Source organism: Dermacentor andersoni, chromosome 3 (assembly GCF_023375885.2).
Source record: "Dermacentor andersoni chromosome 3, qqDerAnde1_hic_scaffold, whole genome shotgun sequence".
NCBI lineage: Eukaryota > Metazoa > Arthropoda > Arachnida > Ixodida > Ixodidae > Dermacentor > Dermacentor andersoni.
This window is the reverse complement of record NC_092816.1, coordinates 94,774,155-94,786,623: the sequence shown is the minus strand read 5'-3', so window position 1 is coordinate 94,786,623 and position 12,469 is coordinate 94,774,155. Positions and strand designations below refer to the sequence as shown.

Genomic DNA, 12,469 nt, shown 5'->3' with positions numbered 1-12,469 from the left:
GGAAATTTCTGACTCAACATGACAAAGTCTTCGGTGCCACTATAGAAAGAAATATTTATTGTCTAGGGAATAGGCTTTGTCTAAAAGGCACAACTGTCATGCCCCGAGCAAGCATGCATGAACAATGTGACTTACCACCTCACCGCCACATGGGCATCTGCCAGCATCTTGCTCACCCATTGGCAAAGAGGAAATAGACACATCACTTTTGTATGTCTGCTAGAGGCATGACAGTTGCGCTCCTCCACATTCTAGTAAATCCTTTTCTGGCATTACAGTATTCGTATCTGCAGAAATTAGCAGCGTCGGCTTTTTACAAATCTGTAGGCGGTTATGAACTCTTTTAATAATTTCATCTCATAATAAGAGAGATGGTTTCACTGCCTTTGTCAAAGTGTTCATTAGTATTTTATGATTACTTGTCTAATAGGTTCCTTGAGTCATAATATGTGTGCATGGGAACCACTTAATCATCCATATTCTCTGTTTGAAGAAATCTTTAATACATTTATTGTAGTGCAAATTGCACTTCTTTTCCTTTGAATGTATATGGTGCCTGCTTGGTATGCTTGAGATTTTAGTTGGTTCATGAAACCTTAACATTGAGCAGGGAGCGAGCGACAGGGCTCATACGGTGTTTTGTTAAACTGTGATAGTAGCCATTCCAATATTAGCTAAAGCTTCATTCATATGCTCATATGAGGAAAGGAAAGGTTTGAACGTATAACTCATTTTCAAGGCATTTGAATTAATGTGTCACCATAATGCCTTTCAGGCACTTAACATAGTTGTGCAATTGGAGATTGCAGGGAGAGGCCTTCAATCCTGCAGTGGACGTAAAATAGGTTGACGATGATGATTATGATGTAAGCAAAAGCAGTACAAAAAAAAGAAGCAATAGTGCCGTCTCTGTGTGTCTGTTTCTTTCTACATCCTCATTCAGCCGCACTTACACATTCTATCATGGATTCTAACCAACTGTCCGCCAACGTGTTTTAACCAGTACAATAAGCTTGGAATGGATGCAAGCTTGGCTCCTAGCAAAAATGCCATTGCTAACAGTGGCAATGAGTGGTGGAGTGACAATATTTTTTCGGGGGGAGGGGGGGGGGACACTCACTTTACCTGGGACAGTGAGGCGGAGTGATAGGGGGAGCTGGGCAAGCCACATACTGACTCAGCAATTTCGTGGGGCAGTGAGCATGTGTCCAGTGTGCCACCCTCAGGCTACGCTGAAAATAGTAATAGTGATGTTGCTGTTAGTGGCTGCTTATCATGCATGGCAATCTAAGGTGCAGGGACAACAAACCTGTGTGGCTTTAGCACTGACTGCATCATGAGAAGCCAACAAACAAAGACACCAAGGAAAACATAGGGGAAGTTAACTTCCTAATTGACTTAAAGAAATGCTAAATTAATGGAAATTAAAGTAGATGAGAAAACAACTTACGACTGGTGGGGAACGATCCCACGTCTTCGCATTACGTGTGCAAAGCATCGCACGCGAATGCGATGACGTGGGATCATTCCCCACCTGCGGCAAGTTGTTTTTTCATCCACTTTCATTTCCATTCATTTATCATTTCTTTAATTCAATTAGTAAGTACAAGTAACTTCCCCTATGTTTTCCTTGGTGTCTTTGTTTGTTGGCTTGTCATGATATGATTAATAAATATTGGGCCCCTTGGTTAACCCCCTTTCTTCTCGTTTTAGCACTGACTGGTAATGTTAACTGTTACCTTGTAGTGTGAATGGCTGTGGTTGCACGTTTGAGCTCTGCGTCTTTCTATTTCCTTATCTTTCTACCTCTCCCCAACCTTCCTCTTGTGGAGTCGCAAGCTGGATTTTTTGTTTTGGTTAAACTCCCTGCCTTTCTCCTTTAATCTTGTTCTATGGCAGAAGTGCAACGTCTGCCGTCGGTTTTGCATATTTAAACACAGAAATAGAGTCAGCCCGTATTACTTAATTTCAGCATCAGATATTTCACATCTTTCCTTTCATTACCTTCTGAGCAAAATATATAACTGTAGTTTTACTTTCCCGAATTTCCGTTCTTCTATTGCATGGTTGTGTCCTTCGCTCTTAATGATATGATTCAAGTCTCTTAATTGGTCTTTCATGTTATGCTTCGATGACCTGGTCGAGTGCAGCTCATGACCGAAATGGCAGAGAAGAGCGACCCCAAACAACACCTGCTGGTCGAAGTGTGTGACCTGTTGCTGTTGGTTGCCAAGCAGTGTGCCAACATTGGCATGGAGGTAAGACAACCATCTTGTCTTCGAAGAATCCTTTCTTGTTTGCACTTTTGTAGTCTCTGCTCGTCTCAGTGGCATGATAAATAATTATTGTTCTAAAAGGATAGTAGACACTTCACATTGTGTGCAAGTAAGTTATTAAGGTACTTATGTCTTGGCGGAATACATTGTCCACTCCTGCCCACTTTGGGATGGATCCTTGAATCTGGCATACCACAATACTCCTTTGCTGCCTTCTCACCTACCGCACCTAAGGTGGAACAGCTCAAAGTTGAACTTACTGAACCCTCTTGTGGACCAGAATTTCTCCATTTGGCCAACTATGGTGACTGAGATGATAGTGGGAACAAGTGGCAGACATGATAAAATGGCCCCAAGCCGCATTCACCTGGAAAACCACTTTTCACCTGCCATTGTGATGCAACCGACGAAAAGGTGCTGCTGGAAGGTGGCGACAAATTCATCACCGGTGCGCAAACAGGGGAAGCTTCAGCCTAGAGCCAACATTTCAACAAGGGAACACTTTTTTCTCTCCTGAAGCTTGCCCTTTGGCATAGATGTTGAATTAAAGGGACACTAAGGGCAAATACTAAGTCGATGGGGACTGTTAAAATGCCATTCCATAAACCTCACAGTACTTGTTTTGTGGCAAGAAAAGTCTTACTGTAAGAGAAAATCGCATGCAAATCAATTCACATCGCTCAGCCCCGAGTGGGCAAGCGGTGACACTGCATACACCATCACTGCCCTTAACTGCCGTTGGTGAGTAAAATGGCTCCCGACAGACAGTGCAAAACGCAAACATGTGGCCATGAAGAAACCGAGCCAAGACAGAGCATTGGATTCGCTGCTGCAGCTACTTTCGGTCAAGTGGCATGGACTGTTCAGGCATCCCACGTCATCACGTGGACATCGAATTTTCTGCTACTTTCAGTTTGTGTAACTTTTGTGAGCTAGTAAAGCTAGCGCAGCTATGCAATAACATAACTGCTGAAGCGCAAAAGCATGGGCGGCGTAGAGTCAAGCGGAAACGAAACCTTTCGACCGCCCGCGTCGTCGTCAAGGTTAACGTCAATGATTTCTTCTTTCTAAACATTGAATAGAACTAGACAAGTAGCATCTTTTTTTTGTCTTATAATACAATGCAATGATCTTGTTTATTACGGGAATTGAGTACTAGGGACAGAATTAACAATGAGGAGTACCTAGGTCATCGAGCTGGTACTTGAATGTCCCGGGTGAGTCGTGAATTATTTCCTGCATTTACCTCAATTTCTCTATTACTAAATCTTTGTTCGCGATAATATTGATGCCTTAGATGCTCTCGAGCATTAATCTGTCATGTTAGCCTTACCTAATATTTGCCTTTAGTGTCCCTTTAAATAACAGCGTGGGCAGTAGTGGCTTACCGTCCATGAGCCAATGCCTATAACTGTCTGTCTGATCTACTTGTAGCTTGGCCTGGCAGCTCTTAGTATCCTTTCCCAAGTATTCCTCATTCCTGAACATAGCCACAACAGGTGGTGAATATTCACTGTAGAAGCTGGTGTAGCATACTTTAGGGTGACACGCCCCTTGTCAAGTCCCCTTGTTGATACAGCTTCAGGCTGAGGTTTCCCTTGTTTGCCTGCTGGTAATCTTTCCCAAGTAGAGTAGAAGGGTTGTGCTATTTGAAATGTATGGTGGAATACTTAATTATTCTTGCCCACAGAGGAATGTTTCATAACAATACTCTTTGAGCAAGCTCTCCTCCTTCTGCCTCAATGGTAAAGAGTCAGCTCCTGGAAAATGTATAAATGCTGAAGAATGTCAAGTGATATCCCTTGCAGGTACATAGCATAAAATCATAAGCGTACTTATAGTACTACATATTTCACAAATACAAAGTTAGCTCAGTAGACCATAAATATTTATTGTCTACTGAGCAATATGAACCGACTAGCCAAGCAACATGGACTTCTGGGTTACAAACATGGCTAAAGAAAAAAGATGTTGAAATGCCTGTTTGGGAACCACCAAAATAGTATAGTGGAATGAGTAATTGTAGACTTTTCTACAGCTTTCTGTTGTGCATAATGCCACCAATATAATCAGTGACCAGTTCATGCCTAGGTATGATTTATGTAATGTGAACACATTACATGCCTGCATATGCTGCTACTGGTGGTGGGAACAAACCTGCATTGAGATAAGCTGGTTTACCGAGTACGTACTCATATTGCCGTGGCCCTTTTTTTTCTTCTCAATGTTCAGACGGCTGTACATGATATTGAAGCCATTAAACTAAAGTGTGCTTGCTTTTCTTCTTGCCGTTTACAGTGTCCCATTAGAGGCAATACTGGGCTTGAACAGTCACTGGTGTCCCTGAGGAGTACTAAAATGGGCAAGAGAAAGCCACTCAAGATGAAGCTTGGTGCCCTTCTCAAAGGGTAAGTTCTCCCAGCACCTATGTAATACTGCTATATTTGGTGGAAATCTAAGAGTACAGTGGTTAATACACCACTGTCTATCTCGGAGAGAACTTTTACAAATGTACCAGCCGATTGCATTTTGTCATTTCTATGATGCCACAGCAGAGGCGATCCTTCAATATTATTTTCTCCCAGATAGCGCAATTGCATCGCGTTATAACAAAATTGCATCCGACACAAAATAACTTTGTTGTATCCAATATTTGTTATAGGTGTGTATTTATTACCTGTTGATATTGAGAGAAACATTTCAATCTTACCTCATTATATACGCACTCATTATTTCGACGTTCGACTGTACCCTGACCTGCCAACCATGTGAAAAGTACTGCAGTCAGGACCAATAAATTTTTTAATTTTGTGAAAAATACTAAAAATAGATTTCATGCTAAAGATGTCGACTGTTAATTAAAAAGTTTTGCGGATTTTGTTCCACAGGGACCCTCTGAACTGGCTCTCTCCCCTAAAGTCACAGCAGAAAGGATGATCTGCACCACAGAAAAACCGAAATGTTTATGAAGTTTATTTATGAAATGTTCACTTAACATAGGCTGTAAACTGAATTATAATTATGCATAGGTTCTCGAAGTGGATGACGCTCCTGCATAAGGTCCGAATGCAGTTGATTCTGGATGTATCAAGCAGGAAGGGGATCGCAAAATAGTTTGATCTATTGATAATTCAAAATAGAAGACATGTCTAAGTGAAGCTTCTCTTAGGTCCCCGCACGTCTCAGACAGTTTCCCGAGACTGTAAAAAGCTGGAACTTACGTACTTACTTTTCCAAGGCTGTGCTGAACGCACAAAAGTTGGCTTATTTTTTTTCTCCCGAACGTTGCAAATCGCTTGCACTGCAGCATGGTCTATGGAACGCTAATCCTAATAGTCCGCATTGCCTGAACATGACACCATGGTGCACTGCGCGCGCGTAGATCTTGTTGCATGTTGTAAATCATCATTACCTCATGTGCATGGATAACTAATCCTAAAAATTTAGTATGGCTAGCTTTCAGGAGGATTACTCAAGAGGAGCTCTTTGGATTTAGTGAAGAGCAAGTTCAACGAATAAAAAGAAGGCTTATCCTTATTTTTGGAAATTTTCCTCAAGTAACAAGTGAAAGCCAGCTAAGAGTTTGGTTACCATTCTTGTGTTCATCATTTAACCAGCTGTTTCACATTGGAGTCATCTGCATATGGGACACATTATAGAAAGTTGGATGCAAGGTAATTTACACACAATATAAACAAGAAAGGACCAAGAGTAGGTTATTGTGCAGCCCCTGTATTATTCTATAATTTCTACTGTCCATTTGCCAATTCACAGCATCTAACTTGTTAGGAGTACCGCTGATACCAAAGCCTTTAAAGTAATTAGTAGCACTGCGATTTATGACATGAAATGCTTCTGTTAAATTTTAAACACAGAATCCAATATGTTCACTCAATACTAGTAGGGCTAATTCAGTGCTTTTATTTTTATATACTCATTTGCTGTGTCCCTTTATTTTAAAAAATGTTCTCTCTTCTACATTGTGCAAAGCAGTTTTCCAGTTACCTTGGAAACTGCAGAAAGCAATAAGTTAACTAGCAGTGACAGTGACAAGAACTTTATTAGAATGTCCTGAGGAACTTGATTGGGTGGAACCGAAGGCTCCCCAATCAAGTTGATGGCTCCGCCCACGACGGGACAGGTAGGTGGCAACTCTCTGCGACGTCGCGAGCCCTCTGGCGGCCTGTAGTTGGTTCGTGAAATCCAAGCTAGTCAGCAAGGCATCCCACTTAGACTTGTGCGTGAGCATGCGTGACCGCATTTGGACCATGACTGTGGGAAGTTTGGGTCTATCCAACTAAGCTCTCTGGGGGTGAGGTAGGACCTGGTCTGTAGGAGCCTTAAAGTAATGGCCTGAGTCCTGTTAAGTTTTGGGCTGGGGGGAGGGAATTTCCTCCTGCTGTGTCTGTAATGCGACGTAATTTCGTGAAAGGTGGTAAGATTATCTTTGAAGGGGCAATCCTGCGGGAGAGCCAGACCATTCGCTCGAGCGCGGTTCATGAATTCACGCGCCAGGCAGTTGGCCCGCTAGTTAGCATTGCAACCCGCTTGGTTGGTTAGATCGTTCACGTGGGCCGGGAACCTCGCTATGGTATGACCTCTAGTTTCTTCTGCCGTACTAATATGAACTGATCTGTTGACTATGCCGGCTGCATGTTTAGAAACTAGAGCGGACGAGAAAGCCCTGACCGCCGTGCGCGAGTCGGAGAGAGTCGAGTCAAATGTGCCAGCTGAAAACACTGCATTCGTGATACCCAGTAAAGCCTCCACAGCAAAATTTACAGAGAGGTTTAGTCTATCTAAGCCATTAAATCTTATCTGGTTTACATTTCCCTCAACAATTGCTTTCACTGCTTTATTAATGGGTGACTGTATAGTTGCTGTAGCAGTGCAAAAATGTGCGCAGGAAAAGTTATAATGCAGAATCTTTCTTCTTCTTGGCAGAGTTCAGACGAGCAGTGGGGACACGAGTGCCAAGTCTGCGAAATCCAAGAAGAGGAAATCAACTGGGCTAAATGGCGACGCCACTCCAAAAAAACACTCAAGAAAATCTTGAAGCTTCAGTAAACGGGCATCTAGGCTTTTTTGTTGTTGTTGTCGTCTCATTTTATGCTCTTTATGTCTTTGGCAAAGAAGCCACATAAAATTTGTTAGCTTGGTCTTTACTGGTATATGTGAATTTTTTTTTTTTTTTGCATGTGAAACCATGATAAGCAAGAAATGCACACCACAAAGGAGCACTAAAGGGAAACACTAAAGCACTTTACACTGACACAGTATTCTTTCGAAACTCAATTTTTGTTATTTTTTGCAGCAGGAGGTTGATTACAAGAGAAAATATCGCCTAAACTTCCACTCCTGAATTTCATGCCGATACCCCAGCATGACACTGCAGACTTTTTAACTCCCACGCAGTAAATGTTCTCAAAACTTGCCATGTTATCTTTGGCTCCGTTATGACAGAGTCGAACGCCTCTACAACTAAACAACCTATATAATGACGGATTCAGTATGTTTTGTCCGAATGCCCATCCTTCACATGTATTGTGAATGCCTCCACAGTGAAAACCACGACAACGAATTTGCCTGTACAATGAAAGAATTTAGCTGTCCCCGGAGCTGATTAGTTGCTTTACAAAGAACGCCCGTCGATGCTTCCACTGTGCTCCACAGCTGCCACTCAGCTGCTGGTTGACACTACAATGGTGACCGCACGGGAGGGTCCATGAAAAAACCCAGTAGGTCTAACGGTCGAACACTTCGAAAAGTGGCACAACTGTGGCCTACCGGCAGCTATAGCAAATTCAGGTACAACAATCTTCCCGCTTCTGCTCGGCAGACTATGGAAACTAGCCGTAGAAACCAGCACAAGCAACATTGGCATTCCATGCTCTGCATTTATAGCTTGCATATCTGCCAGGTTTTGCCATGTATTACGTCATGAACTTCGACGTCATAAGGTCGGCCGTTGCACAATCCGTAGGACGAAATGCACAGTTAAAAAATTATTAACTTCTTTCACCAAGTATCTTTTGAATTCTCGTTGGAAGCTTTTCTTTTACTGAATGTGCTTAGCCTACTCCGCCGCTAGCACTATGGTGCTTAATCTTTACAATGAAGTGACCTGTAAAATGAAGTATTCTTGAGGTCCCAAGTGCTTCATTACGAAGGCAATAAGTAGGGTTATGCGAATATAGTGAACATTCGAACAATTCGATTTGCGAACCGAATGTCTGCTACAGCCTACGCTCTACAGTCTACACTCTAGTCTACGCAGACTCGGGTACAACAGACTTTCGGATATAATGGACCATATTTCAGCCCTAATTTGCGTTATCTATTCTATTAATGTAACGAAGTTCGCTTTTAATGGACTGTGCCACACTGGACTATCAGCTACAGCGGAGAAAATGAGCGGCAATTTTTTTACAAAATCAGAATGCGATAGCATTCAAATATCTCCGACCACTTCTTGCGCTTCCTGGCATATGTAACTGTAATGTTTACGGGTAACACTGGCCCCGAATGGTATGAACAAAGGCAGGCTTTCTGGTAGAAACGCAGCCTCTTGCATGAGCTGCAATGGATGGATGGATGGATATTATGAGTGTCCCCTTTGAAACGGGACGGTGGATTGCGCCACCAAGCTCTTTCTACTATACTGCCTAATATCCTACCTAGCAATGCAGTGGAGACGAGCGCCATCTGGAGGTATTGCAAGGAACCGGTCGCACTGCTCCGTGGTCCCCGACAAACTCATGCGGAGGCGCACGCAAATGGCGGACGCTGTGGCTGGTCTACGAATGGTAGAAACGCTGGAAAAAGGAGTTTCTTTGAGTTTTTTGCATCACAGAAGTATCTTTTCTCATATACTTGAATTACAATCCGACACTATCACGTCTGTAGGTTGTGCGTAAGTAGTACTTTACAATTTTCGGCATATTTTAGTGTGAGAAATTCAATTAGTGCAGTAGCTTCCTTGCACCACATGGGAGGCCTGGGCATGGCTGATTCGAAAAGCTTTTTGTAGAAACGACGTCCAACACTGATCGCAGGATGCAGGATGGTGCCCTTAACACTGTCGCGTTAAAATAGCGAGCACAAAGGAACATTCGAATGTCCCGTTTCAGATCCCTGCTGGACATTGGTGGTCAAATGGGTTATCTTCAATCTTCCTGTAGACATCCAAATATCCCATGTCGATGTACGATAGATGTTTTTTTTGGACTTGCTTTTCTTTTGTGTCAGACAATCCTACAGACATACGCAGTACATCACTGAGACTTCTGTGGATATCCGACGGACGTCAAAATATCTGTTGTAAGATGTCCTTTGAATGTTCACTGGTGATCCGTGCTCCACTGGGTGGGCATGGGTGGCTCGAAAATCTTTTTGCCAAAATTGACATCCGACGCCGGATTTTCTGCGACACGAGGCCCTTAATGTTATTGCATTAAAACGTACGTTTGCCGTATCAAAATGGGCTGACGACTGACTAGCGAGGGTCAGCCGACGATCGCGGCTCAATATCCTGCGCGTGAGGGAGGAAGTCTGGGCGGAAAACACGCAGTCTTTCGCACGCGAGGCATAGGGGAGGGGGAGGCGAGAGAGAGAAGGGGTTCAACTCCGGCGACTGCTGCTTACGGTGCAGCCATCATATCTTGAGAGTGATCTGCAATGGGGACAAAGTGCACACCTGCGCGAGCGCCGTATCTTGAAAGCGATCTGTGATGTGGACAAAGTGCGCCCAGTGCTGGTAGCTTCGTATGCGCTGTGCTTTCGACGTTAAGTTCGCGTGGAAGCGAGAGACAGCATGAAGGTCAGTTCGCTCGCTGCTGCTGCCGCGTTTATCTTGCTTAATTTGGTATCGCAATCGATGCTTCGCCTTTCAGGCGAAACTGCTATTTCTTTTTAATTTTGCATGCTCGTTACTCACTTTTTGCAATAAAGTTGTACATCGTGACGAAAGTTTCAGAAGCGAGGCGTCTCGGATATTACAGACCAGATAAAACAGAGGTTTTTTGTCGGATTATCAGGGTCCATTGTAGCGAGAGTCGACTGTATTCAATTTTTCGAATATTCGATACATTCAGTGTACATACCCGCACAGAGACAAATGTCGCGTGCGCCGCGGAGCCCCGAGCTCATGCATGCTTGAGCCTTGATGCCGCCCAAGCGAGATCGAGTTTCACTTTGTTTTCGGTGCACTACAGACGGGCTTGCCTCCGCTGACGCGGTAGCGGACCTTGTCACTGCGAGCGCTCCCGGACGTTGGCCCGATGCGGGGATCGCACACAACAGTGCCAGAATACCGTAATTTGCAAAAGGGCCCCGCATCGGCTGGGGCCATCTCTCAAGGTTTGTTCTGGTCGACAGGACTGATAGAAATGATAATGCGACGTGGACAGAGGGAGCATGAACAAAAGCAGCACGTATTTCTTAAAGTGCGAAAGCATGGTCGAAGCTCTGGCTGATTAGCTGCTGTTACGATCGGCCAGCGGGGGTTGTGACCTTCTAGCCTCTCCTTCAACATTGCATTGAATGGCTTCGTGAAGCTAAATATGCGTCGACCCCTCAGACAGGCGAATGCAAGGTGAGGCATTTGGAGGATCGAGTATTGTTTGTTGATTTGCTGTTGCAAGAAAACTCGTGGAAAAGGGTGTTCTGCAGCATTCCCCCATGGACTCCGGTAATCGTCAAGTTGTTTAACAGATGCTGTGGCTAGCTAACTGCGAAATTATCTCAGGAACCAAGAGGCGCCAGTTTGAGTCAAGCATGACAATCTCTGACTGCAAAGTTCCCTTCCTTTCTTTGTGCTCAGTGAACAAAGATGCGGGAGTGATTGCGTGAACCCTCGCCCTCCAACGCAGCTCCTTTGGCAACTTTGGACGATCCGATTGGACAAAGAGGGAGGAAGCAGATTTCCCTGGCCTGGGGATCTAGGAAGGACAGCGGTGACTTAAAGGGCCCCTCACCAGGCCCCATAGCAAATTTTGGTTATACGCTGGAAGTTAAATTGTTACGTGTCCTCTAGGGAGCGTTCTGCCGCAAAAATTTTCCAAATCGGCTCATTAATATATTCGAGATAGAAACACTTCAGTGCCGCAAACCCATGTGTTCAGCAGGTGGGCTTCACTGCCAAGCAAGACACTCTCTCCACTCACCCTGTATAGCCTTCGCAAGCGAAATTCCTTCCCTGCGTTCTCCCCTACCAGACTTCCAGATCGTGTGACGCATATGTCACAGGCCCCGCCTTCATTTTTTTTTTCTCGTTTTTTTTTTTTCCTGCGCTATACATTTCCGGACATGATTACGCAGGCGCAGGAGTATGATTACGTCACCGTATGTATATGGCCGTGAGTGAAGAGGGAAACGACGTTTGGATTGAAATTTCAGATCTTTCCGCTATGTAATGTCTGCAAAGTATTTCAGATCTTTCCGCGATGTAATACTTTGCAGACACGATTGCTATCGCGCAATGTATGCCCTGCGCTGGTCAGTTCAAAATGGCCAGACCTGGTGAGGGGCCCTTTAAGCGGACTTTTTTGACTCCTCAGTGTGCTTTAATTCAGTCATGCTAGACTGATGAGACGTAACGTGCTCCACTCTACATGTAGATATTGTAAATAAACCCAGCAGTCCTCATTCTCGATCAGAACATGTTCCTCCGTTCAACAACGTCCTTAGCGTGGATGAGTTGGACGACGCGGCATGGGCCAGCTACCCTTTTTGACATGCCCGACCCCAACTTTTACATTGCTGATAGGCAGGTAGGTCATGTTGGATATGGGCGCCGACACACTTCACGACACTTCGAGAGCCATCAATCTAACTCGCATGCGTCATCTCGGGTTTGATCACTGATGAGCCACCCGTGCAAACATAGCGGCAGCTAGGCGTTCTGCGAATGCTTGCAGCTCATTGCCACATTGGCCAGCAGCGAATTTTCGTCAACACTGCCTCAGCTATTAGGCCGACTAAAGCTAGGGTGTGGTGCCAAATTGACATGCAGATCTATTCGCAGCTAGCAGCCACGTACGCGACACTCCCCAGACAACACAAAACATCCTCAGAATGTCCTGAAATGGTCAAAATGTCCTCATCCCGTAGCGGACGAACTGAGGACATCCCTAGAACGACCTGGAAAGCCGAGAAACAGTCTCGCAAACAAAAGCAACAGACGGCAGAGGGTG

At 44.4% G+C, this 12,469-nt stretch overlaps 1 protein-coding gene across 1 annotated transcript in view; it reads left to right on the top strand.

The window, feature by feature from the left end:
- LOC126542079 (myb-binding protein 1A-like) overlaps positions 1-7,360 on the top strand; it is a 63,420-nt gene extending 56,060 nt beyond the window's left edge. Inside the window, exons 29-31 of the mRNA XM_050189083.3 lie at positions 2,151-2,258; positions 4,575-4,684; positions 7,221-7,360. Of these exons, the coding sequence (XP_050045040.1) occupies positions 2,151-2,258; positions 4,575-4,684; positions 7,221-7,332 (330 nt within the window). The 3' untranslated portion in view covers positions 7,333-7,360. The remainder of the gene's footprint in view (positions 1-2,150; positions 2,259-4,574; positions 4,685-7,220) is intronic.
- The last annotated feature ends 5,109 nt before the right edge of the window (positions 7,361-12,469 follow it).